The sequence below is a fragment of the Charadrius vociferus genome, unplaced genomic scaffold, assembly GCF_000708025.1.
Source record: "Charadrius vociferus isolate BGI_N301 unplaced genomic scaffold, ASM70802v2 scaffold106, whole genome shotgun sequence".
Taxonomy (NCBI): domain Eukaryota; kingdom Metazoa; phylum Chordata; class Aves; order Charadriiformes; family Charadriidae; genus Charadrius; species Charadrius vociferus.
In genome coordinates, this window is record NW_009648790.1 from 255,005 (window position 1) to 282,626 (window position 27,622).

A 27,622-nucleotide genomic window follows, 5' to 3' on the forward strand; every position below is an offset into this window, starting at 1 on the left:
TGTTTAAAAATTTTGGCATCTACTAGTTGTAAAAGTAATTTAATTAAACAGTTAATTTTCGTTAAAATCTTTAGCTTGTTAGATATCAAGTGCTACCAGTCAAGGCAGTCACAAAGACAGTTGGATGTTTACATAGCACCATATATAGATAAATATCTCCAGAAAGAGAGAGTTATGTTCGGCTGGGAACATAGGAGTATTTCCTGAATATTTTAGGTATCTTTGCTTTTCACATCATAAATATGTGTAACAATTCCTTAATTTGAGAAAAAAATGCACAGAATTCCACTCTAGCTTTAAGACGGTGCTATCATTAATTCAAATTCTCTATGTATAAAAGTATCAAGAACTCTTCAGTAGTCAATTTAAAAAGCAGATCAATAGTTTTATGTAAACCTGTTAAAAAAATCACCACATCATTTGGCTTTAAAGTGACAAAGTATTTTGCTTAATATAACTTACTAAGCATGTGAAAAGCTAACATCAAACTACAATTTCAAAAAGATGCAGAGAGTGCATTATCTCTGATACTGAAATACTCAATTAAAATATATAATTATATAAAGAAACTCCAAGAAATATAATTATGATTTGTTACAGTGGTATTGTTCATTCCAGTAATAATGCTTCCTATAAGGAGGCTGCATGTTAACTAAAACACACTAACCCATTGTAGTTCCCAGTTAGAGAACATCAGTATTCTCCCTCTGCCTCTCCTCCAGTCTGAATTTACTAAAAAGTGGACTAGGTTTTCTAATTAAAGAAAAAGGGAACTATGCTTACTGTCCAGATGGCCATTCTCTAGCTCTAATCAAAATCTTGTCAACTTATCTACAATTGTTAGGTTTAGGCTACTAACAAATCTTGAAGTAAAGTGTTAAAAATAGATAGAGTAAGTAACCAGCCAATTTCTGTATTTTTTAATCACCAAAATCTACATATCAAAATATTTATGGAAGCTCTAGTGCTGGTGACATCATTGACTCTTACAAACTGAGCGTTCCATAAAAGTTGCACAGATGGAAAAAGATGCCTTGAGACAAATGGAAATAAAGTCCAACAGAAGAAAGATTTCCTAATATTGAGCCCCAATTCCTGACAAACTAACACACATATTTCAGTGACAGACACTGCTCGTTGTTTTGGCCCTGTCCCTCTCCCAAAATCAGCTTCATAAGCTGTTATCACTCCAATAAAAAAAACAAAACAAAAACACCCCCTTAAAATACTGTATATGGAGTTCTGGATTCCAAAAATAAAATGACTAAGCATTTTCATACTCTTGCTATGAAACATCAACTAAAAAATATGAATGTTTATAAAGAAACTAAATTGCATTTTACACATTGTATCTATTTTACTATGGTATCTATACAGTTCTCTGTGCTAGTGGAGAATTCAGCATCTTTAGAAGTACAACGTGCAAAATTCAATTACATTTTGAAGAAAATTCCAGTTTTAAAAGTTGTATGTAATTTCATACATGACAGGCCAATAATCTAAAGACTAATCTCAAACAAAGCTGTACAAAATTTGCTTCAAATCTCCCTATACCCCCCAAAAAAGGCACTAAGTGGTTTAAGTGTGCAAATGGCTTCTTAGAAGAAACAGTGTGCAAAGAGAGCCTGTTGCATTAGCTCCGCATTCTTTAGTGATTTCCTAGAGAGTATTGGTATTAAACGCTATCTACGGTATGACTTCCTAAAGAACAGAAGACAGTCAATCCACAGAATCACAGATATCTTTCACTTTCTGATTGAAGTCTTCAGGTTGATCAGCGTACACGTAATGACCTGCACCAAGGATAGCCTAGAGGACAAAGGTGAAGAAACAGGTCAAATCACAAGAATGTAATAAACAAATAAATAAATACTGGGATAGGTGAAGAACCTAACTTTTACATATTACCTACTTGATACATTATTACTTGAAAAGACACATTTCAAAACTGGAACTGATCTCTTGCACCAGCCTCTGTTAATGCAGTTAGCACAACTGCTGCCAGGAGGTGGTATCGTACAGCCTAAACAGGACTGTAAACATAAGGAAAAACGAAAGCTTGTTTCACATGTTGAAGGAGCTTTGCTATACAGGAAAAGAGGGTAAAACTACTGCTCATTCACCTGCACACCTTGTTGAAAAAAAACACCATTCAAGCAGACACAAGTCACTGCAAAACAAACTTAGGAGAACGTGCTTTACATATCAAACTTCTGATTCAACTTCATCCCCTTCACTCTCCACTCTAATAGTTCTGCCAGATTGCTCTTTAGTTCTGTAAGTGTTTGCATTAGAGAGAGCATCAAATAATTTGTATTCTCTTATTATAAAAACTATATGGAAGAGACTAAATAAGGTATTAGGATAAATGATTAAGAACTCAGAAGCTTAAATTGCTGGGGATTTTCTAGACTTGGGGAAGCAGATTTCAACTCTCTGAATTAATGACTACTATGTTAAGCAGGGACAGCTAAAATCCAAATAATGCAATATATGGGGGAAAAGCCCACATTTGTGACCTAGATTATTTCAGAGCAACTATGTAACAAACTTAAGGGCTTAAGTAACCACCCACAGGGTTTACCCTGTTTATGTAATTTATCATTCTCTGCCAAAATTGGTACGAAGCAAGTTGCCACCACAGTGTACAGCAAATATACTTGACCTATTTTCTTTCATTTTATAATCAGTCCAAGATCAACTGTATTTAAATCTATTTTTCCCTTCCCTCCATTAAAACACTCGTCTCTAATTGAAGCCCATAAAAGTATAGCTATGTTATTGTGTTAAAAAAATTCCACAAACTCAAAGTAAAAATTAATTAGAAATAAACACACATAATAAAACCCCAGAACCTCTCTCCATTTTAGCAAGGATGGCACTGCCAGTCCACGTCTCAGCCTCGTGAGAACCCTTTCCCTCCTTTAAATGTCCCTGTTATTTCTACCACTCTAATTTACCTTTTAGAATCTGTATTTGGCTTGACAAAATTTTAACCTGGAATACAATAACGTTTTCCACAGTCCCTTCTAAAAGCCATTGACCAAACTGGAAAAATCTGCCTGAATGGTATATGCTTATCCTAGACATCTATTGTACACTTCTAAACAGTGACTTTTTGTTACAACTTTCTCTCTGGTTAAGCAGTTAAGTGACTCTTTCCATCTGGATGTCAACATCTATGAAACGTATTTGTGCTCTCTAACACATGTAAACAGTTCCATAACAATGTCTTTTTTCTGAGTTCCAGCTTTGGTGTCAGCTGTACCAAGAGTATAAAATTTTGTTTGAATGACTTGGCACAGTATACTATTGACATCACATACTGTACACTTCTGCCCAGATAGATCTAGCCATCAGTAAGACGACAGCTGGTGTGTTCAAACATTTTATCACCTCATAGCATTGTAACATATATGCATATTCAATTATCACAGCTGACTGATGTGACAATGTGTGAAGGTTACTTTTAAATTTGCCAGTTTTCATAGAAATCAACAAAAAAATGCAGTGTGCACATTCGCATCTAGTTGCAAGTACACACATTTTAAATGATAATGCCATACCTCTAAACAAGAATGTATTAGCTAGGAAGACAACACTATTTTTTAAATGATTTAAAGACACTTACAAGCGCCTTTACAACCTAAGCACCAGGTACAAACCACTCTGGTGTCAGAGAAACAAAAGCATTATACAGACAGATTAGAACAGTTTATAAGAGCCTCTTCACTATGTCATACATGTATGCAGGTATTAGGACTGCTGTGGTTTAAAATACAGACAAAACCCTGGATAACACAAAAACTACCTGTATTAGCACATTGTAGAGCAATATATTTTGTATAGCAGAAGAATGACCTTGTTCAAAGATCTAATTCAGCTTCTAGCGCTACAGTAAGTTTCCTTCTTACTCTTGGAACTTAATACTCTTTTGTCTAGGTGGTCTCTGATCTAACACTTGTTTTCTCTGTTATAGAAATCAGAAGTTATTACCCGGGGCTTTAAATCAAAGAGCCAGCATTTCCACAGTTGGTATAAAAAACCCCATAAATATGATTTAAACAAATCCACACATTGAACAAACAACTGCTTTAAAAGTCAACTTACTATTGTCTTCACATACGAATTTGGTCTCAGAGACTGGATAGTGCTGCCAGAATTGCCATCTATACATGAACGTGCTCCATAGACCACAGTGATAGGAATGTCTCGATCCATTTGTGGAATCCGTTGCAGCATTGGCCTTTTTGCCCATCCATAAGGAATAGTCATGTTCTTGAAAGCTGTTTCACCACTTCAAGCAATTCAAAAGGGTAAAAACAATTCAATTTCCATTGGATCTGCCTTTTCTCTAAATTGGAATATCTGTGCCTTTTGGTAACACAGACTGCAATAGTACACGAGGCTGGGATTTTTTACTATTAAGAAACACAAGTTTTCAAGGCCTGCATGTCATTTTCAACAGAAAGAACCTATGTTTTTACAGTACTGAGTGGTAATACTTAAAAGAATAGCATGCCTTATTTTTAAAGTTTTCTAAGACATTCTTTACAAATTAAACTGCTGTAACAATTTTTTTTTATTACGAATTAGTACCCAAATTCTCTCAGAATTAACACCCAGGTAGTTCAGAAGAAACAGAGGCTTAAGATAGCTTTTACATTTTTCAGTTTCTCGAATGTAGAAAAAGTGCAGTACTATCTTTTTCTTCAATTAATACAATAAATGTTTCAATTAAAAACAAAAAAAAAGCAAGCCCACTGTTGCCATGGCCATTGAAGGGAGTAGCAGGCACTCAGTAAATGAAAGATAGACTTCAAAACATACACTCGGAAACTCATACTCACCTGGGTGATTGTACATTGCAGTGATAGATATACTCAGCCACAGTGTTATCATCAAACATCGATGAATATTTTCGCTTGAAATCCGGTCTTAAACGCTGAACAAGGCTTAATCCTGTTAAAACAGAAAACACTGTTAGAGGAGGAATTAGTATAGACATCTTTATCAGATTGGCCAACGCTTTTCATTGCAACCCTCCAATCACGTTCCCTTGAAATTCGTGGCTAAGCTTGATGACTTCTAAACCAATGTTTTGTTTCACCACTTGCATGCCTTAGGAAAACATGATGGCTTTACACCAAACAGGAACTAAACAGACATAGTCTAAATGCTGCACCAGAAGAGGGGCAATTCAATACATATGGTGAACGTTTGAGAAGGGCCACTGCAGCAATAGAGGAAACACGCAAATGGGACCAGCAAAAGCGCTACGCAGAGTATCTTTTTGCCACCAGTTTAGTCTCAACTGATACCAACACTGCCTTTCTCCTTGCTCAGGCAGTACCAGGTGGGCCAAAAGCAGCCCACCTTTCAGAACCAGAAGGCACTGTTGAAAAAGCTGGCCTGTTTTTCTTCCTTAGATGCAAGTCTGTGCTCTCCTTTTACAGAATAGTCTTCTTTTGAAGCTAGTTCATCTAACTAGTGTTAGTAGAAAGAACAGAAGTCTATGCAGAAAAACAGGTGTAGAAATCTTGACAAGAGTATACGACACAAGAACTGGTATAAATCAGGAGATGAAACCTAGGATAGCTATAGTCCCTGGTCTCTTAACAGCCAAAGTACAGAAGCGGGTTCCGTCAGGGGCCAGTTCGGGCTTTCTAAAGTTAAGCTGCTATTCTGAATCACTTCTTTAAGGAAGAAGCATCTTCTAGTTGACCAGACAGATACTTGGGAAAAGAGCCTCAGCAAAGGCTAATCTAAGAATATTATTCACCCCTGAAAAGATAGCCTCGCAGTTTACTACTTGGGTTTATCAACTGAAAATACTGTTGTTAATCTGTGCAATTATGATGATGTCACTTCTTCCCACCAGTCCCTGGCCAAAGGCCTGGTACTATTTAAGTAGACCTTGTCACAGTGATCTGTGCTTTTGTAACCTGAAGATTATACTATTGCAACACGCCCTTATGTATGCTTTAAATCAATTTAGAAAACTAATACAGTGCAAGAGAAAATAATTCCCTTAAGAAACAGCGATTTAAGTCCTGAAGTCGTGAAGATTTTGCAAACATTCTGCAATTTGCTCTGCTGCTTGTATGTCCTCTATTATAGACAGTTCAGTTGCTGGACTTCTGTCTTTTTTTATGTTTAGGGTATTTTTCGAACACTAACAATACAGCTGGCTTGGGATAAGAGTACCTGGAAGAAAGAGACTAATTCTGTGTTTTCCCCTGCTATTGTTATAGAGACCACACCATCTCCATTTCCAATAACTAAGGACTGAAAGTCACCAAATTTCAGAATTCACTTTCTGTTTTGATAGAAAGTGTTTTGTCTGTGGGTCCAACCACAAAACCGTTCTTCTTCCCTGGGAATTTACACGGGAGAATCAAACAAGGAGTCAAGGCACTTTGGAAGAAATTTTATAATGAAATCACACTGGTTCATTCTTGTAATGTTTACTGAAGACACCCTCAATTGTCTCGATGATGTTTTTCACAGTGTCTATGGAAACACTGGAAGAAATACTAACACTGAAGACTCTGAGCTCCACAAAAAGGGTGTGGTCACAGTGACATTACTGATGTAAGCATTCAGCTCTAGGAATAGAATTCACAATCTAGGCACCGAAACCCCTATACTGTGAGCCTCCTGGGTGACCGTTTCAGTTAAGTGAAGGAAGACACGCACATCAACTAACTGGAAACCACTCAAAGAAAAAGATCTCTCTTGATTCTCTCTCTCTCCCAGGTTTAAGTTTCTGCCTGCAGGTCTGATTAAATATCCATGTAGTACCATCATGATACCCCAAAGAACCTGGCTTCCATTTAAGTGCCTAACTTATACCTCTGAACAAGAGCAATTGGCTTTATAATGAGGATCAGACAGCTACACCTGCCCAGAAGCTTAAACACACGTACATGTAGAAGGAAACCAGGGTTTGGTTCAGTGCCTTCATCAGGTTGGGTTTGATGCCTCCCTTGCAGCATAGTGTTTAAACTTACCCTTCTCAAGACCTATGCTTCACCTGTCAAGAATTGCACAATAAGATGATGACGTAAAACTTTTTTAACACATGGAGCGAGAAATGGACGAAAAGTTTTGAAAAGCACTGCCCTCCACAGTAACCTGTAAGTGAGGCTAGGTTGGGGATACCTTGCCAAGACAGGGTCTGTTTCTGCAGCACGGTTTTGATGCACTTGTTTGCTAAGGGAGACAGCTTCAGCTTTGAACTCTTCCACATGGATTGATTTATGCATGCATTTGTTATTAGATAAAAGGCATTAAATCAGTGCTTATCAGTCAATATGCTTCATGTTGTTTTGTTAACCAAATTAGCATTTTACTTTAAAAAAAAAAAAAATCTCTCTGTACAAAACGTGGCTTGTCTGAAAAGCTAATTTTGTCACACTTGCAAAAACAATCAAATAGATCAGCATATTAAAATACATACTCTATAGAAAGATATTTAGGAAACAGATGTGGTTTAAATGTAAACAAAGCCTAGAAATGTCATTAGTTTCTCTTCAGAGTCAATACTAAAACCGATGAAGAGGCGAGTTAATTGTAACTTGCAAGAGGCCTGAAGGCTATCTTTTTCCAAGCCTCTCCAGCAGATACTCCTGTGGTACAGAGACTAATAGACAGATAACCTCTTTCCCCTCTAGAAGGAACACATATGATGAATTTAAGATTTGATCACAGCCTTCTCCCCGCTCCCCACATAAACTCTGTATACCCTAATACTAGGACTGGGTAGGGATGACCAAAAATACTACGGTATTAGTTTATCTAACATCTTATCAGTGCTGTTGAAGAAACGTAGAAATACGAAGGACAGACTGCCACTGTAATGCAGGACACCAATAAGACCCACAAAATTTGTTAAAGTAGTAAGAAAATGGCTAATGGAAAGAACCCGGTTTCAATTTAACTTCTCTAAACTCAGGCCAAAACCAAATGAGTTTGAGAGACTGCCTTCTAATGTTAACCAAATTTGGAAATCCTGTTTGTCCATCAAACTGCAGTTGGAGGGGAAACTAAATGGACTGTGACTGGAGGCAACCAGAAATAAAACCTTTTCACATTCATGCTTCTTTGTCAGCCTTCCCCAACAGATGTGCACATAATCTGACTCACTATAATGGTAGCCTACAATAATATAATGTAGCTTGCTATAAACTATCATATTATATTTCTAATAGAGATTGCCCTTTTGTATTTCTAATAGAAAGAGATTGCCCTCTTGTCCTAAAGAGTTCATCTCTTTCCTCAACCTCTCCCACTTTTTCCTCCAATTCTTTTCTCTGTGGGTGATATGGGCTTGCAACAAAGCTGCAACAAAGCTTATCTTAATCTGGTATCTGTTCCGTGTTTACGTTTAATGAAAACAGAAACGGTATTTAAGAGTAGCTAAAACTCACCAAAGGGTCCTGCTATCCTCAGCCCAGCTAATGGATTAAAAGGACTCAATATAGCTCCTAGTGCTTTGATCCAGATTGGAATTGGTCTTTCGTGATCAGCATTGTCAGGCCTCTCTGGAAAACCCCACGGTTCCACTAAGATAAGATGTTTGACCCTGTTGGCAAAAAAGGTTCAGAGGTTTAGAGTACGTTAACTTTTCTTTGACTGAGTACGACAGAAATGTGTTATCTATGGACTATGCAACCTGTTTTAGTCACTTCTATCATAGCAGCTTATTACCTAGTTTCTGATTCATCAACAGTTTTGCTTTTGATCGCTAATTATAGAGAGACTGAATTGCAACTTGGAAGCTCATGTCACAAAGAAATTCAGTATTCAATAGATACTCACTGTCATGCACATTTGAGAAAAAGGCCGGTCTTATTTCTATTTTTAAAAAGAGCCTAATCTATATGCTCAGTCAATGTTATTTGCAGGAGCAGTTCAATTTGAGAGAAAAGAAGATAACTGCATCTGTTTCATTTAAGTAAATTTGCTAAAAGTCTTTATTTTCCAAGCCATCTATGATCTCTGTTCTAAGAAGAGATGCAATTTATCTGAAAAATTATCTTATCAAAGTGAAATTTAAACTGAGAGAGGCAGAGCAAAATTAGCAGATATTTTCTAAATTTATTGATTTTAGGTCATGAAAGAAATGTCAGAGAGACAATTTATAAAATTATTACTTAAAGGAATCTCAGTACAGAGAGCATAGTAGGAGTCTCCAGCACATGCAACTATCAATCACTTCATGCTGCAAGTCCCCCTCAAGCAAAAAATCTATTTCATCTTGGTAGATTGGAATCATCCATTTCTGTTTAAACCCATAATAACACCAACTCTAACTGTCCTAAATACTGCCTATTTCTGAAAAAGTGCCTCTTTAACTGTAGTTTTGCATATTTAAGGTGATTTTTCCATGCAAGCTTCATCATCTTTACTTTCTTCTTCATGACTTCCTTCTCTTTCAAAGCCATGAGATTAGATATCTAATACAGAAGAGTTCTTAGTGCCTAAAACGATGTCAAAAGTGATTCCAAAGGCTATTTTTGGACTATAATCAGTTGGGAAACCAAAAATCTGTGCTTGAAATGAGGAGTTGAAAAGGATTAACCTCACAAAGATGTTTCTTGGCTGTCAGCTCAGCCTCGAGCATATTTGCACACAGCAGCAAACACGGTAAGAGGACAGGGTAGAATTTAAGCGTACAAACCAAGCAGGAGAGATTAGAGGCTAAGGAGCGCAAGCAATGAGGAGCTGTTCAGGACAGACACACGTTCTGTGCATAAACTATGGAATTAAACATACTACACTGGCTACCACAGGAATAAAAATAGAATAAGCTTTTTCATGTTTCCTTTCTTATTACTTTCCTTCCTATTTGGCATTTCTTCTCTTGGTAAGCAAGCCTAAAACATAACCCAGGGTAACGGGAAGTTGACCGTGAGAATCGTTCCAAAAGTAACAGTCCAGAAGTTGTAGTATTTGAAAATCATGACCCACCACCACCCAGACATATTCTAAACGGGAACCTTTTTGGACTAGTAACCTCAGATGTCCCATGAACAATTTTGGTACCATGTAGTAAATTAACAGATCATCTAAGCTTGGAGAAACAGATCTACTTTCCTGACAATATGTATCCAGAATCCCTTAAGCCTCTAATGCATTGTTAGATAATCTGGCTGAAAGCTGTGCTATATTTATCACTTGATTCAATGCTGTCTTATGATCCTACCAGTCAATTTGCTAATTTGATAGTGTTAGTTTAATTTCAGAGGAACATTAGTAATGTGAGACCACAAACTGAAATGCCCCCAAATTAACCCCCATTCAAGCACAGTGAGGCATGAAAACAAAGTGTCACTTTCGATGTAAGTCGGCAGGGGGCAGAAACAATATCCCATCCAACAGGGATAGGATAGTGCCATTTATAGATACTTCAGAAAAAGGGGTAAGGAACTTGTAAGTGATCCCTAAAAGAAACTAACTACAGCTAGCTAAAAGTTGTTTTATGCCCCAAAGGGTAACAGGTTTACATTCCTAGAGCAGAGGACTGCATTTCTTCATTGCAATTCTGCATTGAGACACATGCCTACTTTCACACATCATTTCCAGCCGCATATGCTAGCAGTCATCCACTTGGAAAGAAAGAGGCAAAGTGTTTTAGGAAAAAATCTCCAAATGAGAGACAAAGAAATGTATATGGTACAAATTGATGTGAATAAAAGAATAAGATACGTTTTGTATAGTATAGAATGTGCCATACAATGTGGAAAGCTAAACTTATATTCACAGTTTTTCACAGGAGTCCCCTATGTGTATCTAAACAAAAGCAATGTCCTTTTTGATACAGAATGACCCCAGTTGGTGGGATCCTAGCTCACCAGGGGCTATGTAACCAGACTGTATCATAAAGAGACAAGTTATTAATTTACGGTGGAAAACATGGATTATCTGTTGGCCACAATGCGGTGCAGAAAATGCTGATGAAATACAATTACAGGACTGCTGCAGTTGGGCTGTTTTGCAAAAAAGAAATATGAAGTGACACACAGACAACTTAAATCAAACAGTCACTAAAATAACTTTTACATCATCATGCTGGCACCAGGCTTACTGCTAGCATATAGGCATAAATTACCTAGGGGAAGTTATGTTCAGAAGTTTCAATGTTATCCGTAATAATGGGAAGTTTGGCAGAAACAGGCCTATTTTCCCTTCACAAACATGTTTGATCAGAGATGTCAAGAAACATTTACCCATAAATACGATCTTTGCTATTGTGCTTTATAACATGGCAAGGGGGCACTGAACAAAAACAAAGAGGTGCAGAAAAATACAAAGAAAAACATGTTTACCATATCTACTTATTTCTGTTCCCCTGGAAACAAACCATACAATTAATACTTTGGGCTTAAAATTCAGTATCAAGTTTCTTTAAATCGGCACAGTCATTTATTTAATCTATGAAGAGCCTGATGAAATAAAAGCTGTATTAAAATCACTAGTCAAATACAGAAAAGGAACTCCTTCATTCCTTTATTTTCACATACCTTGATGGGTATTTTAATGAGTAGGCAGCAGCCAGGAATCCACCTAGGTTGTGTCCAAGTAAAATCATTTTTTCTAACCCCACCTCCTTTCTCCATTCTTCTATGGATTCCACAAACTGATTTTCTGCTTCCCGAGCATCAGTATCAAAGTGTGGTCTACTGCTACGTCCAAATCCCAAGAGGTCAAAAGCATGAACGGTCCTGTTCTCACACAGATCTTCAAAATTGAGAGCCCACAGTCCAACACCTCCTCCAAACCCATGCAGGAGAACAAGCGGAGTTTTACGTGAGAGGTCCGGAGAGAATGTCAGTGTCCATATTTTATTTCCGTTAGATATATACACATACCGTTTATTGTATGTGCTTGCAATACCTGAAGAAAGAATGGGAAAACATGATGTTGCTAGACATGCCTAATAAAATATGAAGTACATTCTACAGAAACCACTGTTTTAAATAGGAGCTTCCTTTCAAAGGAGAGAGCCTACAATCAATCTAAATAAGGGAACAATGAAAGTCTAATTCTAAACCTGCTTATTTCATCACAGTGTAAAAGCCATATTTAAAAACTTCTTTGACTACATTTAATGTAAATTTATAGAAAATCTAGTTATATCTGTAAATCTTATTAAAAAACCAAAGACTTACATTTTAGCATTTTGTCCTCAGCTTCTTTAAGGTGTAGCAGCGATGTGGGACACCAGGCAGGAAGCCAGCTGAATAACCATCCTAACCTATAACAGCAATATAGAATAAAAATTTCTTGAGCGAGATGGCAATTTTTTTGCATCATTTGATGCTTTGAAGTAATTTCTTTTGCTGCTTTTCATAAAAGAACCCATGTAAACTAGATGCCACGCAGGACAGGAGCGCACAGTGGGAAGGAATTCACTTTCTTCTGACTTTTTATAAAGTCGTGCCACGATCAGGGGCGCTCTTTCAGTGCTCTGTTTCTCCACTGTGTGTTCCTTATCAGAGTGTACTGATCTGTCTCCGTCAGAGTAGGCTTCTTCTGAGAACCTGGAGACATCAGCCCTCACACTGACCCGACAAGCCTGGAAGGATATGTAACACAATCATTGAGGTTTCCAGCCTCCTCTCATGTTCCCTTGGAAGTCAGCCTGCACACACATTACCTTGCATGAACCTACTATTTCCAAAAAAGCAACAAACCGTGCGCTTGCCAGCCTAACCTGAACTGATTCATACACTAGATAAATTTAAAAAGTGAAAAATAAGCAGGTTTATTCTAGCAAAGCAAAGACCTGAGGCCTTCATTACCAACTTAGAAACAAAGTCCCAGAGAAAAACAAAACAGCATTTTCAATTCCCCCAACAGAAGCTGCTTTTCCAGTTGTCAGTTACTATCTTGGTAGCACTAGCTTGACCATGAGAGCAGTGGGAATGACTCAGCTAGCAGCATTGCCTCACCGACACTGCTTCAAAGGACACAATAGGGTACAGCTCTTCCTGCGTGCTAATTCATCCCTTGTTTTCAAGACGGAATCCTCTTTTTCACATACATGTATTGCTTGACAAATACAGTCAGCAAGCAGAAATGCTTAAAACAAAAGTTATCTTTGCAATTCATTGATTCTGTACTCAGTGAACTAAAAGAGCAAGTGAAGAAGACTGTCAAAAAAGCGATCACTTTCTAGAAAGTAATTTGAGAAAGAAAATATTTAGTTATCTATATTTGAGACTTAATCCTTTGCTTTCCCCTCCTCCTTCCAAAAATGATTTCCCACATTGCTAGATGCTTTCCACACATGGAGAACAATTAACTACTTAGTATATTTGAATAATTTCTCTGATAGCACTATTTAATCTATTCGAATCATTTCTCTGATAGCTTTGGAACACTGGAGTGTGGCTATATCATTTCTTTTGTACATCTGTGCTGAATGTCTTCTAAATGCACACAAGAATATCAACTGCTTACACAGCCTATCATTTTTACTTCTGTGTTAAAGTTAAAAGGGCTAAGTAATGTCAAAAAAGAAGCAATGGACCTTTCAAGACAGTGTGCTCACCAGCAATGGAGCTGAGATATGAAAAAAACCGAAAGATTTCAGCAGTAGTTTCACATTATAAGTGAGCTACCCGCTGCCAGAACAGGCGGACCCCACTCTGCTCTCATGACCCACCACTTCCCAGACACCCTGTTTCCATCCTTCTTTTTAGAAAAAGTGAACAGTGGAATTCTGTATTTTGAAGAGATAAGAAATCCATTTGGCTTAGCTGCTTGCTATATCAAAATGTGTGAAATAAATTGGGCAAATGACAGCCCAAATCTCTATCACGTTTATACTGATTGTACATATGGGTGTCACACGTCAAGTTACCAAGGCACATAACCAGTGCAATTTAACTTGTATATTCATTTGTGGCCATGCACTAACATAAACCAGTGTGCACATCTATGCTAAAATAGGCAATAATCAGAAGGGCAGAGCATGCCAGAGAATGCCTCCTTGCATCTCCTATTTGGGGTCAGTTACACTTTTCACAGCCACCTGAAAATGTCTGGTGTACCAGAGGCAGGAAAAATCAGAGGCCAGCAGGTGGGGGGCTGCTGACCTGCTAGGCATTCAAAGTCGTCACCCTCTCTGCCCACACACCTCCACACTTCTTGTAACACATCTGGGGTAGGAGACCAGAAGGTAAGGGAAAGTGTCAGAGACACCCACTGAACAGTCTTTGACATGGAGAAAGTCAGCGTGATTATTGTGAGGCTAGAAGATTTATAAGACCATCAGTAGCCTATGCTGATGACCAAATAAATAATGAAAACAAAAAGGACACAGGCACAGACATCTGACAACATGGAGGTGCAACCACTATGCGCCCCTGAGCCCAAGCATAAGAAAGAATCAAAATAAATAAACAAAAAATAAGTAAATAAAACAATTATTTAAAAATAAATAACAATTACTATCGTTAGACATCTAAGGAGTAAAGAATAATTGAATATTGTGTAAAATGTAACTAAGTATAATACTGCTTTTCCTTAGCTGCTTGAACGTTAATTTGAATCAAGAACTTGCTGTCACAGCACAGCTTAAATTGCCCAAGGGTTCAGTTCAAAAGAACTGAGAATCAAGTAGAGGCAGAGGCATAGTGAACCTGACCCACCCATCCACCTCCACTAATTAGGTCAAATTGGATGAAGAATGTGGCAAACAGGTAACTCAGATACCACCATTCTGTCAGCTAGATTAATCCTGTTTAGCTTGGTGAAAATTCATTACTTACAAGAGAACTAATGGATCTGTAGCCAGTTACAAAGTTGACATACTGCACAAAAAGCTTATGAAAGCTTAGACAATACTGAAGAATTGAAAACATCTATTGTTACACTGAGGTATGCACTCAAACAGCTGAATAGTCCATCCGTACATATAAATGTACGTACATGGAGCTCATTGTCTCACTTTCCAAGCTTACAATTTACTTACTCAGTTATATGAATGCATGGCTTACAAGATGTATTAAGCTTAAAATCATTCAACAGAGGTTATTTTCCCATGTACACCACCACTGTAGAGCTAGCTGTGATAATCTATGTAAAGCCTGTGTGGCCAAAAAGTGAAACAAAAAACCTGTAAGCAACGGAACTCCACTAAAGCAGAGTAAATGAAAGCAACACCATTTGCTACATGACAATTTGTCAAAAATTGCTGGCCCACCGAGACAGGACACGCAGAGATCTTTCTACAATACTGAATATAAAAATCGGCTTTTCACTAAGAATTTTGAAGTTAGTAAGGTAACCAAAACTCCCAAGACAGACCAAGAAACTGGTGCTGAAACATGCATTAGTGACAGAAATGTGGAGAGTAGACTTCCCTGTCATGAAGATTATTTGGATTCAAAAATTACATCAGTAGGGAAGCCAGAGCTCAGGGTATGCAACAATCACACAATAATTCACAAGTAAAGGATTACGGGAATGTAACTGAATGCATGAGCAACAGAGCTGCATTATTTGTTTTTGTCTTGTTCTCAGCAAATGAACATATTTAATATTTTGATTTTTTGCAGACAGTGTTGCGAACTACTAAGTTTTTAGCTAGGGAACAAGCTCAAAAACTTACAAAGCTGAAACACTGAGTGAACTCACTGGTAAACCATTTCAAGCTTTACCCTTTACCCTTAAATCTTATTAGAATCAAGCTGATCTTTCAAAAACCCTAACCCTCTCCTCTCCTGACTCTCAGAATTAATTCCGGCTATTTATAAGGAAGGAAAGAAAATCAAATTAATGCAGAGAATCTGTTGTACTGTTTATGCCCAGCACCAAGTGGAATGGCATTGTGATTTTCAGGGCCATCCATCAATTCAAGCTAGCCCCAAAAAGAATCTTGCACCTTAACAGAAAAACAAGGGTAAGCTAGTGGAAAGACAGCTCAGACTCTCCCATCTTTTTTCTGCACAAAGTATTTTTGAAGTACTCTGCTAGCAAAGGAATTCAGAACTGCCAACAGGCTGAAATCTAAATACAATAAGCATCATAAGGCTTACTCTTCTAAGGTCTCACATAAGCCCATCACATAAAAACACTTACGCATTGCACTTCAATGAAACTAGTCATATACTTAAGTGTTCTGCGGAATTAAGGTTACAGTGCTCAGTGTTTTATCAAAACAAACCCTAAATACTTCAGTATTATCATTAATCCATAAGTAACACTCAAAGGAGATCAATAATTAAAAGAATGGAGCAACCACCCACAGGGAAAAGCAACTCAACCCTTTCAATTGTTACAGAAACACTAAGAATGGGGAAAACAGGAAGAGTAAAAAGGAGCATCACATATTCATAACGGGGCAAAAGGTCAACATATCAAATTTAGGGCAAAGTGCCAACTTAAAAAGTAAACTGTTTTACTGTAATGCTCTAAGGACACTCTATGATTAATATAGGATTTTGTATGGATGGATGCTTAAGTGAAATAACTAGAGATACACTTTTCTCCTTTTCATTAGCTGCTTCTTTTCCTCTCTCTTTTTTTTTTTTTTTTAAAGAACAGTAGAAGTAAGTCTGTTTACTGAATGTTTTCTGCATTTTCCTCAGCATCAGCAGTAGTCTACTCAAAACCTAAGAGGTAAGTAGGACGTGGTTTCTTTCATCGTCAACACCAGCAACTTTTCAGAGCAAATTTTATTTTTGGTTACCAAATTTCAAGTTTACAGGTTATAACCTGAAACAATACAAAGCAAAAGAAACAGTCAAGTATAACACAATCAAATAGGATTTTGTGTGTCAAAACGTCAGAGAAAAGTAGCAGGTTTACATATGGCTAATTTATGTTCAAGATAGAGTTAAGTTATAATACACTTTTCCTTTCCCATTTAATTAATTTCGTGGCTTGCAATACCAGTATACTGAGTGCTGTTCACATGACTGATTACGGCAAGAATTAATGTTTCTTTATTAACATTTACCAGCAACACTACCATTACAAAAAACCCTATTTAAGTAAAGAAAAATATTTTTATTTCCAACATCCACTATGTCCAAGTTTCATCTTGTTCTCTACTCCCAGGAGAAGTACTCTTGAATGTAGGTTGTTTAACAAATCACTGGGAAAAAACACAATAAACCTATTTCAAACTAGTGTGTGAAAGAACAAGAAAACATGTTTCTGCAGGAAAGAGAAAACAAAACTCCAGTAAATTGAAAAGTAAACTTGAAGAGATACAGAAATGGCAGCTATTTTCAACTCAAGGAAGTTTTAAAATTGTTATATATTGGAATTGCATATCTATGAATCAAATTTGATAACATTTTTCTGTTTGGTAACACAACATTAAATGACTAATAGTGATAAATTTAAATTTAAAATGCATAAGGTAGTACCGCTAAAATTAGGATGTCACTTAATCATTGTGGATTTAATGTTATGAACAGGTTCAAGATCTCCTATGTGGTTTCAGCCAAGCCAGCAGTCTGTTTAGAATTTCAACAACTGTAATCATTTAAAATCCAAGAAAATTACAATTTCAAGCTTGGTACAAATTTAGGCAAAGCAGAAATCTTGCTATGACAGAGAAAGCTTGGGTGAAGAAAGTTTTAATGTAAAGTAAATAAAATATATTCTTAAAGACCAAGATTCTGTTCAAAGAACATGTAAGAATATAACAGTGAGACTTTATTAATTATAAAATGAAGTAAAAACTACAAAGCAAAGCACATTTAATTGAAAATGAGAGACTGTATTACTGATTAGCATGAAAGCGGACTCCAATTTCCTAATTAAATTTGTAAAGTTTAGGAAATTAGGAAAATATGTTTATCATGTGGAAGTAACATGCTCTGCATGAACTCAAGAACAAGATGCAGCAAATAAATACACATTAGACTTAAACCTTTGACAGAAGTAGTCAACTACAGTTAATATTCACTGTTAAGTCAAGGAAAGCCAATTTTTAAAATGAGAAAGATAAAACACACAGAGAAGCCCATGTGTTAGTCCAGCTCTGAAAAGCACCCTACTTCTGCTTTTTCATTCCTGCCGGTATCAGTATGTGATAAACCGAGTGATGTGATGCTTGAATCTCAGGCCACCCTTACTACCAGCAGATCAGATCAGATCTAAAAGCTTACTATTCCCTCTATTTTGCCAGTTCAACTATTTCTGTGGTTGCTCTCTGTCAGATTTGTGAAATGATTCAGCTTTAAAAGAAACAATGTTTTAAAGCAGATAATGATGGAGACCCAGCTGACAGAGAAGCCAAACAGCAGGCCTATGGGCTAACAAGATGGGAAAAAAAGACTAGTGCAGCAAGGTGGAGGACAACAAGCTTTAAAGTCAGAGCTGCCACTGACAGACAGTAACATATAAACATGACCTCAGTCAGTCTGGATTTAACTGGGCAGGGATGTCTCAGGAACAAGGCTCAGGATATAGTTTCATGAGAACTTTGAGAACATAACCAATTTTAGGAGTCCTTGCAGTCGTCCCCAAGGTGCAGCATGTTCTTTAGCACTTCAGTTTTCTGAGAATAATGAATATAGCCACAATCACTCAAGCATACACAATCTATGTACAGTAACTGTTATGGCAAAGGCTGTGTATGTGAGGGCAGAGCTTCTGCATGTACAATAGAAGTCAGACTTAGTAACCACAACAACAATTTGAATGAGATGTTCCTAGGACAAAAATTAGGCTCTGGCAGTTGCAGACAAACATCAGGAGAAGAAAAATATTCCATGTTCCACTCCATAATCATTGTATGAAAAGACCAAAAATGTTGTAATCCTCAGGGAAAGACCTTGAGAGCACACTACAGAGGCAAGGCCCAGAAGCAAGAATTAGGAATATGGTATGGGAACAAAACCCCTCAATCCTTTAACACATGTCTATTTACCATTTAAATGAGGCGCGAAAAAAATGTATGAAATTGCTGTGAATGGGTTAAAAACAAAACCAATTTTTTTTCCCCAGATGTCATTATAACCCTGCCTAAAAAGTTCTGTTTAGATGAGTTTTGAGCCAAGATGTTCTATGCAATTAGATGTTGTGAAACTCCTGGATACTTCAGTAACATTAAAATAGAATGTTTTCAAAACCTCTGCAAAATATTTCTAGGAAATGTAATGTACATCAGCCCCATTCCAACAAAAAGCCCATGATAGGTTATTTCAGAATATTGCTACACTAGGACAGAGGTAAAAACAATGCATTCCTCATGTATTTAGTGCATCTTGAACTCTGTATTCAGAACATTCAACATCAGAATTAATGTAAAAATCCAGAAGCAAAATTTTATTACTGTCTCTATTTACATTACCCCTGCTACACAGCACTATCACTTATCAAAATTGAAACTGAGAATGTAAACAATGAATGTGAATCCATAACCAATGAACATTTTCTGGCTATTTTAGTGGTACTCAAGTTTATGCTATTATTTAAATTTATTTGAGCAACGTGTGCATTCAGGCAGTGGAGAGGACCTAGAATTTTGCTCCCGTGGTGAACCTCAGGCCATATGTATGCCTTGCTGTATATCTTGCGTCATTGCGGCCTCCTCCCCATTTTCTTCTCTGTTTCCTAGTATTGCCTTTCTTTTTTTTTTTTTTTTTTTTTTTTTATCCATATGTATCCTTTTACATGTTTTTGTCATTTCTGCCATCCCCTTTCTAGTTACACCCAAAGATATCCAGTTCGGGGCATGTGCTTTTTCAGTACGAACCCCAAGAATGGAGTTTATGCGTGGACCACCACCCACACCTACAACTGGTAACACTTACACAGCTTATAAAGTAGCTGAGTTGGGACCAATGCAAGAAACCATTAAGCACGTATGCGATAATGAAGGAACCACATGTGGTCATACAGCTATTACTTATTCCTATTACTGTTCACCACTATATAGGTTCCAAATCTATAAACAAGGGCAGTGCTCTACTGTCCTTCAAAACATCACAAAGTTCTCCACAGTCAGGTTAAAGTCAGACCACAAATATACTACTGAGCAGAGAACTAATTAATTCTAACAAGCTTTCAGAAACACTGTTCCTCCCTAACTTACAACACACTCTCTAACATAGAGGCATTTCCCCTTAAAAACTTCATAGTTCACTTCATGCTAATAGTAACCAGCTAAGCAAGCCCTAGGTTATTTCCTTCCACGTTTTCTAAGGACTCATTATTTTTTATTTTGATTTAAAACTAAACTCAAACACAGCCTATAGAGAAAAATCGTATCAGCAACTACAGACCAGGTATGGAAGAATGCAGAGATAAAGATGCAGAGGAGAGGAAAGAGGGGAGCTGCGCAGTCCCACTAAAATTACTCAACCTTGTGACAGAGATCAGGTGTGTAATACACAGGTTAGCTACCACTGAAGACCTACACCCCTCTGCCTCCTCCACAGTAAACCGGCATCTGATAGAACTTGGCATTGCCACAGTTGTTAAGCGTTTTTACAAACTACACATGGCACATCACATTCAAAATTTGTGAAAAAAAGCATAATTAAAGAAAATGAAAATTTCTTCTCAGTGTTACCTAACTTTCTACTAGTTTCGTTTTATTCACCCACCTACTGCTGTACTCCTGCTGCCCTTCAGATATTGCATAACCTCAGCCGTGCTTAAATCTTACTTGTCAACGTCCTCACACCTCCAGTGACAGAGGCCCGCGTTTCACACTGCCTCCGAGTTCCATCAAACAGGACAAGAACAGAACACACATGTAACAGGCTCCTCTCATAAATCTGCACCATTGCCCACCCATACTCTACCCTGCTTATCTTTTGTTTACATTCCATAGTGTATTATGCACAATTTAAATCACAATTTACACAGGAGATGGATGGGGTTTTTGTTTTTTTTTTTTTCATTTTTCCATAAGGAGCCATATAAGAACACAAATAAAAAATTATCTAAAGCACGATTATTTCCCTTAGATCCAAACATGCTATATCCAAACCCCACTCATATTCCAGTGTGAATAAGCACTGAAGACAGGTTGCTTCACTGCAGATCATTAGAACAGCTTCTATGTTGTGTTCCTTTATCACAGCCACCTATGGTGACTAACAGTTACCTATGTCAGACTTCAGGAACTGGTATTCACCGTTTTGGGCTACCTAGCCTCATTTCTACTTCTTGGAAAACCTAAGAAGTACACAACTCTTTTCATAACAGATTGTTTTGTGTACATGCCTACACTGCAAATGCTTTAGATGTCAAGGAAGTGTAAGTAGTCTTAAAAATCAATACGAAGTTAAATGCATCTAAAAAGTCATTGCATCAAATGTCCCCTTATAGAAAGGTATGATATAACTAATAAGCCTTTAGTGTTAGTATGACACAGTATGACTTACTAAACGTAATCAAGAAAAATTCTACAACAGTCTGCTAGCACTAACCACCCCATTTCTTTTTTTTTGTCATTGCAATACCCTTCTCTTCCTCACTTCAATATATGAGTGGACTTTCTCAATGGAAAGAGGCGCTCTTGCATCTTTTGTTACAGAATGCATTTTTACACCTGTCTTCTGCTCCCTTCTAGTCTCCTATGATCCTGAGTTTTCTACTACAACTCATTCAGAGCACCTTCCTCCTCTGCCATTCCTCACCATGTTTTCTTGGTGTCACTTAAAATCCTCCTCTTTTACCCTCTTAACCTTATTCCAGACTGACCTCATTCCCCAGCTTCACTGACTCACAAATCTTTCTTCTCCACTGACCTCTCTCCCGCTGTTCAGCTTCTCATCTGGATCTTTCAGAGCCAAGGCAAATGCAGACGCTCACCTTTCCTCCCATGCCCTCTTCTCTCTGGCTGTCAATACGAACAATGTACAAAAACCTATCCTGAAAGAATGTCAGAGTTGCAAGTAAATGTTGAAAAGTTATGAAACATAAGAATCAAAATTTCCTCAACAAGCAATCTTAATAAACCACTATATAAGAGGGAAGAGAAAAGACGCTTAAATAATTTATCTGTTGGGAAAGTTGTTCAGATTCTCCCATAAAAGCTCAGAAAAGTCAGAGATCCTCCTGGCACAGACACTGTTCCTTTTGGAGGGTTAGGTCTCTAATTGGGCGTACCAGCCACCTAGCAGGCTCTAAAGAAACCTAGAATATACCCAAAGGCATGCAATACTGGCTGAAGTTTGCATTCTCCGATGATGCACAGTTACCAACACTTTGGCAACCCCAGCAGTAACCCACAGCTATTGCCCCTCTGGATTTGTGACTCCCCTTTATATCCACGGGGCCTACGACATCGCCCACTCACAGGTACCCTAAGCCTACTTTGGCAATTTTTGTAGTAGTCTTTACCTGATACTTGGAAAGTTTCCACTTGACCCACAGAATTAGTAGTGGACTTTCTAACGCTGCCTCTTCAACCTGCCTTACCCCCTTGTCAGTAACATCCTAAACTTAAAGTTAAAGCTACTACATAATTACTATCTTCCTCCCTCTGCTTCTCCTATTTTTCTTTAAGGCCTTGAGCTAGATGGCTGATAAATCCTAGTCAGATTTTTCTTTGTGGGGGATTTCTGTCATAGCAGATGACTTGGCCAGGTAGTCGCTGAAGGAGAGTGGGATCTTCTACAGGAGGCAGAGAAAACCTTCAGGCCAGACACTGAAAGTGTCTGTTCTCTCATGACGGTTTCCGTAAAAATTTATTTCCATTTGCTGCATACACAAAGCATGAAGCACATGTAGCACACCCGAACTCTGGGATCACCTGCAGGCCCAGTGGTGGCAGTGGAAACTATGCACTTGGATGCTGCTTCACTGAAGGTGGCAACCAGCATTTCCACAGGCCACTGGAAAGGAGCAACAGAAAGGATGCACTGCTGCTCAGAAAGAGGGGGAGACCTTCTGCAGCTCGCTGGAGCACATCAGTGCAGCCTTGCCTCCTATTATCTAATAATAAGAATAAATTTCAGAAAGCATGGAGGAGAAAACCTTTCAGCCTTGACATGTGCAGCCAGTGGCATTCAAACCTCTAGATGATGTTTCCTAAGGCTGCCTCCCTTAGGAACCATAAAGAACTATGAAGAACTAAAGAATTCCCTGAAAAATAACAAACATATTTGCTGGATTATAAATTAAATGTATGGGATGCCCCAATTTTATTTTTAAACAGTGAAACAAGGTCCAGGGGCCTCACTGTTGCCTCATTAACAGGCCTTGACCAAGGCTGTGGTCCTTTAGCAACTCTTTGCGATCTGCCCTGCCATCTAATAACCTACTAAGCTGAGAGAACTTGAAAAGCAATAAGTAAATGTCTACTGAACTCTAAAATCTAACTGAAATCTAAAAATCCCCTTCACAAAAGTAAGCACATCAGGTATAACCATGGAGGACCAGTATGGAATGGGTGAAGCAAATGAAAAAAAAAATAAATAGAAAACTCTTCTCTAAATCTGTCTTCAACATGAGTCAAGGAACGTCTAATAAATAAGCAAGTTCAAAGAGGAGCCAAAACTGAGTAAGAAGAGCTGAACAGATCATCTACTTCGATACACTCACTGCAATTATTTTTTTAAAACTTTTTTTCCATAATGTATGCCTACAGTTGCCAGCTAGAAAAAGCTGAACATTACTGTCCTATCCCCTACAGTGCTTAATCAAGCCTCTCACAGGGGCATTTAGATGAGATTCTTCCTTGTCCAGGGACAGGGCCATGACCATCTTTTTTTCTGCCACTGGAACAAGAGGATAGCCCCTATTATATTTTGCCACCTTTCCCCTCTCTCCCTTGAGTCTATGTTGGGGGAGAAGACAGATCTTCCTGATGCACACAGACCTTCCCTTCCCAAATTCATACAAGGGCAGGAAAACTGTTAGAAACAATTCTATAAATGCTTGAAAACCTGCTCATGCACATACTTTCAGATGAGCACATGGATGTAACACAAAAGGCATTAAGCACTGAAGCTATGACTGACACAACCCTGCCAACAAAAAAACACAGTATCAGAAAAGAGGAAGGAAACATCCTTTAACTGTTTCCCATGTGCTTACCACACTGCAGTTATGTCTCACTCGCTCTTTAAAACGCAAGTTGTAGGTACCAGACCTGCTGCCAGTTGCCTGCACTGTAGGAAAGGCCCTTAGAAATAGTCTTCTTTCACAAAGGAAAGTAAGCAGTAACCTGCTTTCAGCAGTCTACCCATTCAGTTTGCTTTAAAACTGAGATGATACAATGAGCAAAAATTTTGGGTTGAGTGTCTCTTCATGCTTTAACATATCGCTATATCCCTGTGAACCATCCTACTAAGAGGCAGACATAGGCTCTATTAAGCCTAATAAACTATTATGTTTATTAATCAAACAGTTCACTTCCAAATTGTATAAAGGATTCTGTAATACAAACAAGATTGAAGGATAATACAAAAATAATTGTGATTACTGGTGTTGCAGTGTATGTTTTTACCTATTGTTCCCAAGTCGTCATTTTGTGAAACTACAGGCCACTTACAAGCAATTTGATGTAGGCTCATAAGTGCAGATCCTTTAAAACTTTTGTTTTAACGAAAGCTGTTGCACTAAAGAGGGGGGGAAAAAACCAGAACTCTGTTTTCAGGATTTTTTCCCGCATATAAACATACATTTAGTAGCTGCTATTCCTAGTTATATTACAACCCATAAGCAGTCCTGCTAAATCCAGAGTGAGTATAAGTGAATTCAATACCAGCAAAAGGCTTATGCTAGGCTCTTTGCCTCACAGGCAGAACTCTACGTCTAAAATTTATGCAGAGAAGGTCCAAGGCTGTGAAGAGGTTTGGAAATCGTTAGCAAGTGACATGTTAACCAAGCAATCACTTCCATGATGAATACTAAAATATTTGTTTAGTTAACCTTCTCATTCAAAGTTAGGACAATGTCACGAGTATCCTTCAGCCGAGATCTTCTAAAAAGTGACTGAGCCACTGCTATTCCATTTTCACCTCACTTTACACAGTTACCAGATTGCAACAAACTGAGCACGTAGCATAACAAGTTGAGTCACTCTATTTTTTCCAAAGCAGATAAAGTAAACTTCATAGTTATTCTTCATATACACCTGTCACAATTTAATCTAGGGGTTTGATGGTATATTGTAACTCTTTCTCTCACTGCTACGGAGTTTTAAAATAAAATAAAAAAAACCAACATAAAAATTAACGTATTTCACTTGTTTATAAATTTCCTCTGGGTACCAAGCTTTGCTCAACTTCAAAAGATGAAGAAATGCTAATTTTGTCTATTGTTAGAAACAGACTAATAAAAGCACCGACAGTTTGGAGCACTAACATTTCATCAAAGCTAATGCACTTTTTGAATTCATGGAAAAGAAGGATGAGATTTTGTTCTTAGAGGTCTTTAGTGAATTGGGGGGCTTACTCTGAAAGGCTTCACATCCAACGGCCCAACTGTTCAGAAGGGGGACACAACATCCTGAAAATCAACCCCCTTTAAAAGCTATGCAGCTGAGTAAACCATGATGAGGAATTTGTCATAATCCTTTTGAAAATTTAGCCTACGATTCCTAGTCCTGTGTCCAGATCATCTAGTGCTACAATCCTGCAATCCTGACAGGCTACTGAAGTTGAGGGCACTTGGCACCATCTCAGCAGCACTCAGCACTCCGTGTGATCAAACCAGACAGCTAATACAGTTCAGGCTAATGCGCTGCATGAACATACAAACAAAACAGGTTGAGGCAGAGCTATTTTAAGACTCTTACTTAGAAAACCCGTAAAACCATCAACAAGAGGCTTGACAAATGACAAGTATTTTATGAATGTGAACGGGTCAGAAAGAACACAGAACTAAGAAGGGGACTGTAGTTTCAAATAGGTAATGTTGCAGAAGGCAGGGTAGGCGGGGAAGACTGTTTTGAAAAGCTATTTTAAGTTTGAGGAAAGGAGAGCACAGAGTTACAGAGCAGACTAAACTGCACAGTGCATTGAAAGGGAAGCCTTTGAAGTTTATACTTAAAAAGAAAATGCTGTGATAAAGGCGTAACAGGCAGTTTGGAAAAGACAGATAGTCCAGTTCTGGTCAGATTGAGCTGGCAGAGCAGCAAAATATGTAAGATGAAATACCAAAGCCAGAAGTTTGAAAAAGAACTAAAAAGAGAACAAGACTGAGAAGGCAGGTAGTTTTGAAAGGTAACAGAACAGACACATACATGACAACATGCAAATAGTAGCAGCTTTGATACGAAGTCACAAATGCACAGCATGATTTTCATGCAAGTAGCTAAAGAATTTTAAGTGGAATTTCTCAAAATAACACAAGACTTAGTTAAGAGATAAGGGAGATGGAGAAGAAAAGGCAAGAAATGAGCTTTTGAGGGCCAGGCAATTGGCAATGATACACACCACCTGACATTTGAAGGATGAAGAAGTAGGAAAAATTCATGTAAACGGTGTATACAAAGCACATTTATACACCTGACAGGGGACAAAGCATATGTATGACTAGAACACAGTTAGATATCTTCTGGTAAAGTATTTTTGGACTAGTATCATAAAATATAATAGAACAAACTGGGAGATAAGTAACCAGCAGACGTAATGATGTTTGGTGAACAAACTCAGAGATGGGATGACTGTATTATTCTACAGTGGGATAAAGGAGGGCAGACAACATATTTGGGGGCAATGGAAGGGTGTAAGAACAGCTCTGTACTGGAAGCTGAAGTGTAAAATGTGAAATAAAACACACACTGAAATAAAACACACACTGAAATACAAGGTATGAGAAGGCATACACAAGTAAAGAATATGTGAATGGAAGAAGAGCAGACCACTGATTAATAACTTCCTTATTATGAAGCCATTTGAATGTACACAGACAAAAGATATAGTGCAGAACTACGTAATTTCAGGCTGAAGCTATAATAGCTATAACGAAGCCATATATCGAGGGTGTAAGTAAGTAGTTACAAACAAGTAGGGATTTATGTTAAGAACAACGCCAGGAAGAGGAGGTGGCACAGTTTATGCCAGAGGAGTTATTTTGGTAGATGTGAATGCCTTGGGATAGTGAAAGGAAAGAAAAGGTTAGCAGAGATAGCTGGAGACGAGGTAGGCATACAGTACTAGAAAAGGCAAAAGTCAGAGCAACAGCATATATATTTGTAAATGCGCTCTCATCTCCTACTTGTATCAAGCATTACACAGAAAAATGATGTTACGGTGGCAGAGAGGCTGACAAGCCTTACTTACTGTCCGCTCTGCATGTCAGTGAACACACAGAATGGATGGGATGAGAAGACAGAATATTTGTACGTACAGGTAAAGTTGCAAAGGCACACAGCCGTATATACAGACCTGGGCGTACCGGGCTCTGGTGTACAAAGGAACGATGGCGATAAGAGTGTGTACATATGCCAAAGCAAAGAAGATATCGAAACATGCATACATGTAGGTAGGTGCGCAATGCCAGCAGCTGGGCCGGGAACTGCGAAGCTCGTATGCAGCAGGCGAAGCGGCGGGGGCACGGGGCTTGCACGGAGCCGGTGGCAACACCTCCCGGCAGCCGGGCCGCGCGGGGACGCATCTATACACACGGGAGGACGCCATAGCAGGAAGGCGGCCCGCGCGGCAGGAAAAAATGGCAGACAGCG

General features: G+C 38.1%; 1 protein-coding gene across 1 annotated transcript; it reads right to left on the reverse strand.

Annotated features, from left to right (window-relative positions):
- Nucleotides 1-1,161: 1,161 nt before the first annotated feature.
- ABHD5 (abhydrolase domain containing 5) lies at nt 1,162-21,616 on the reverse strand. The gene is made up of 7 exons (XM_009886802.1): nt 21,585-21,616; nt 12,177-12,262; nt 11,529-11,901; nt 8,433-8,587; nt 4,851-4,962; nt 4,111-4,297; nt 1,162-1,809 (listed from the first exon to the last, which is right to left on the reverse strand). The coding sequence occupies exons 1-7, from the start codon at nt 21,614-21,616 to the stop codon at nt 1,720-1,722; spliced, it is 1,035 nt and encodes a 344-aa protein (XP_009885104.1). The 3' UTR covers nt 1,162-1,719.
- Nucleotides 21,617-27,622: the final 6,006 nt, after the last annotated feature.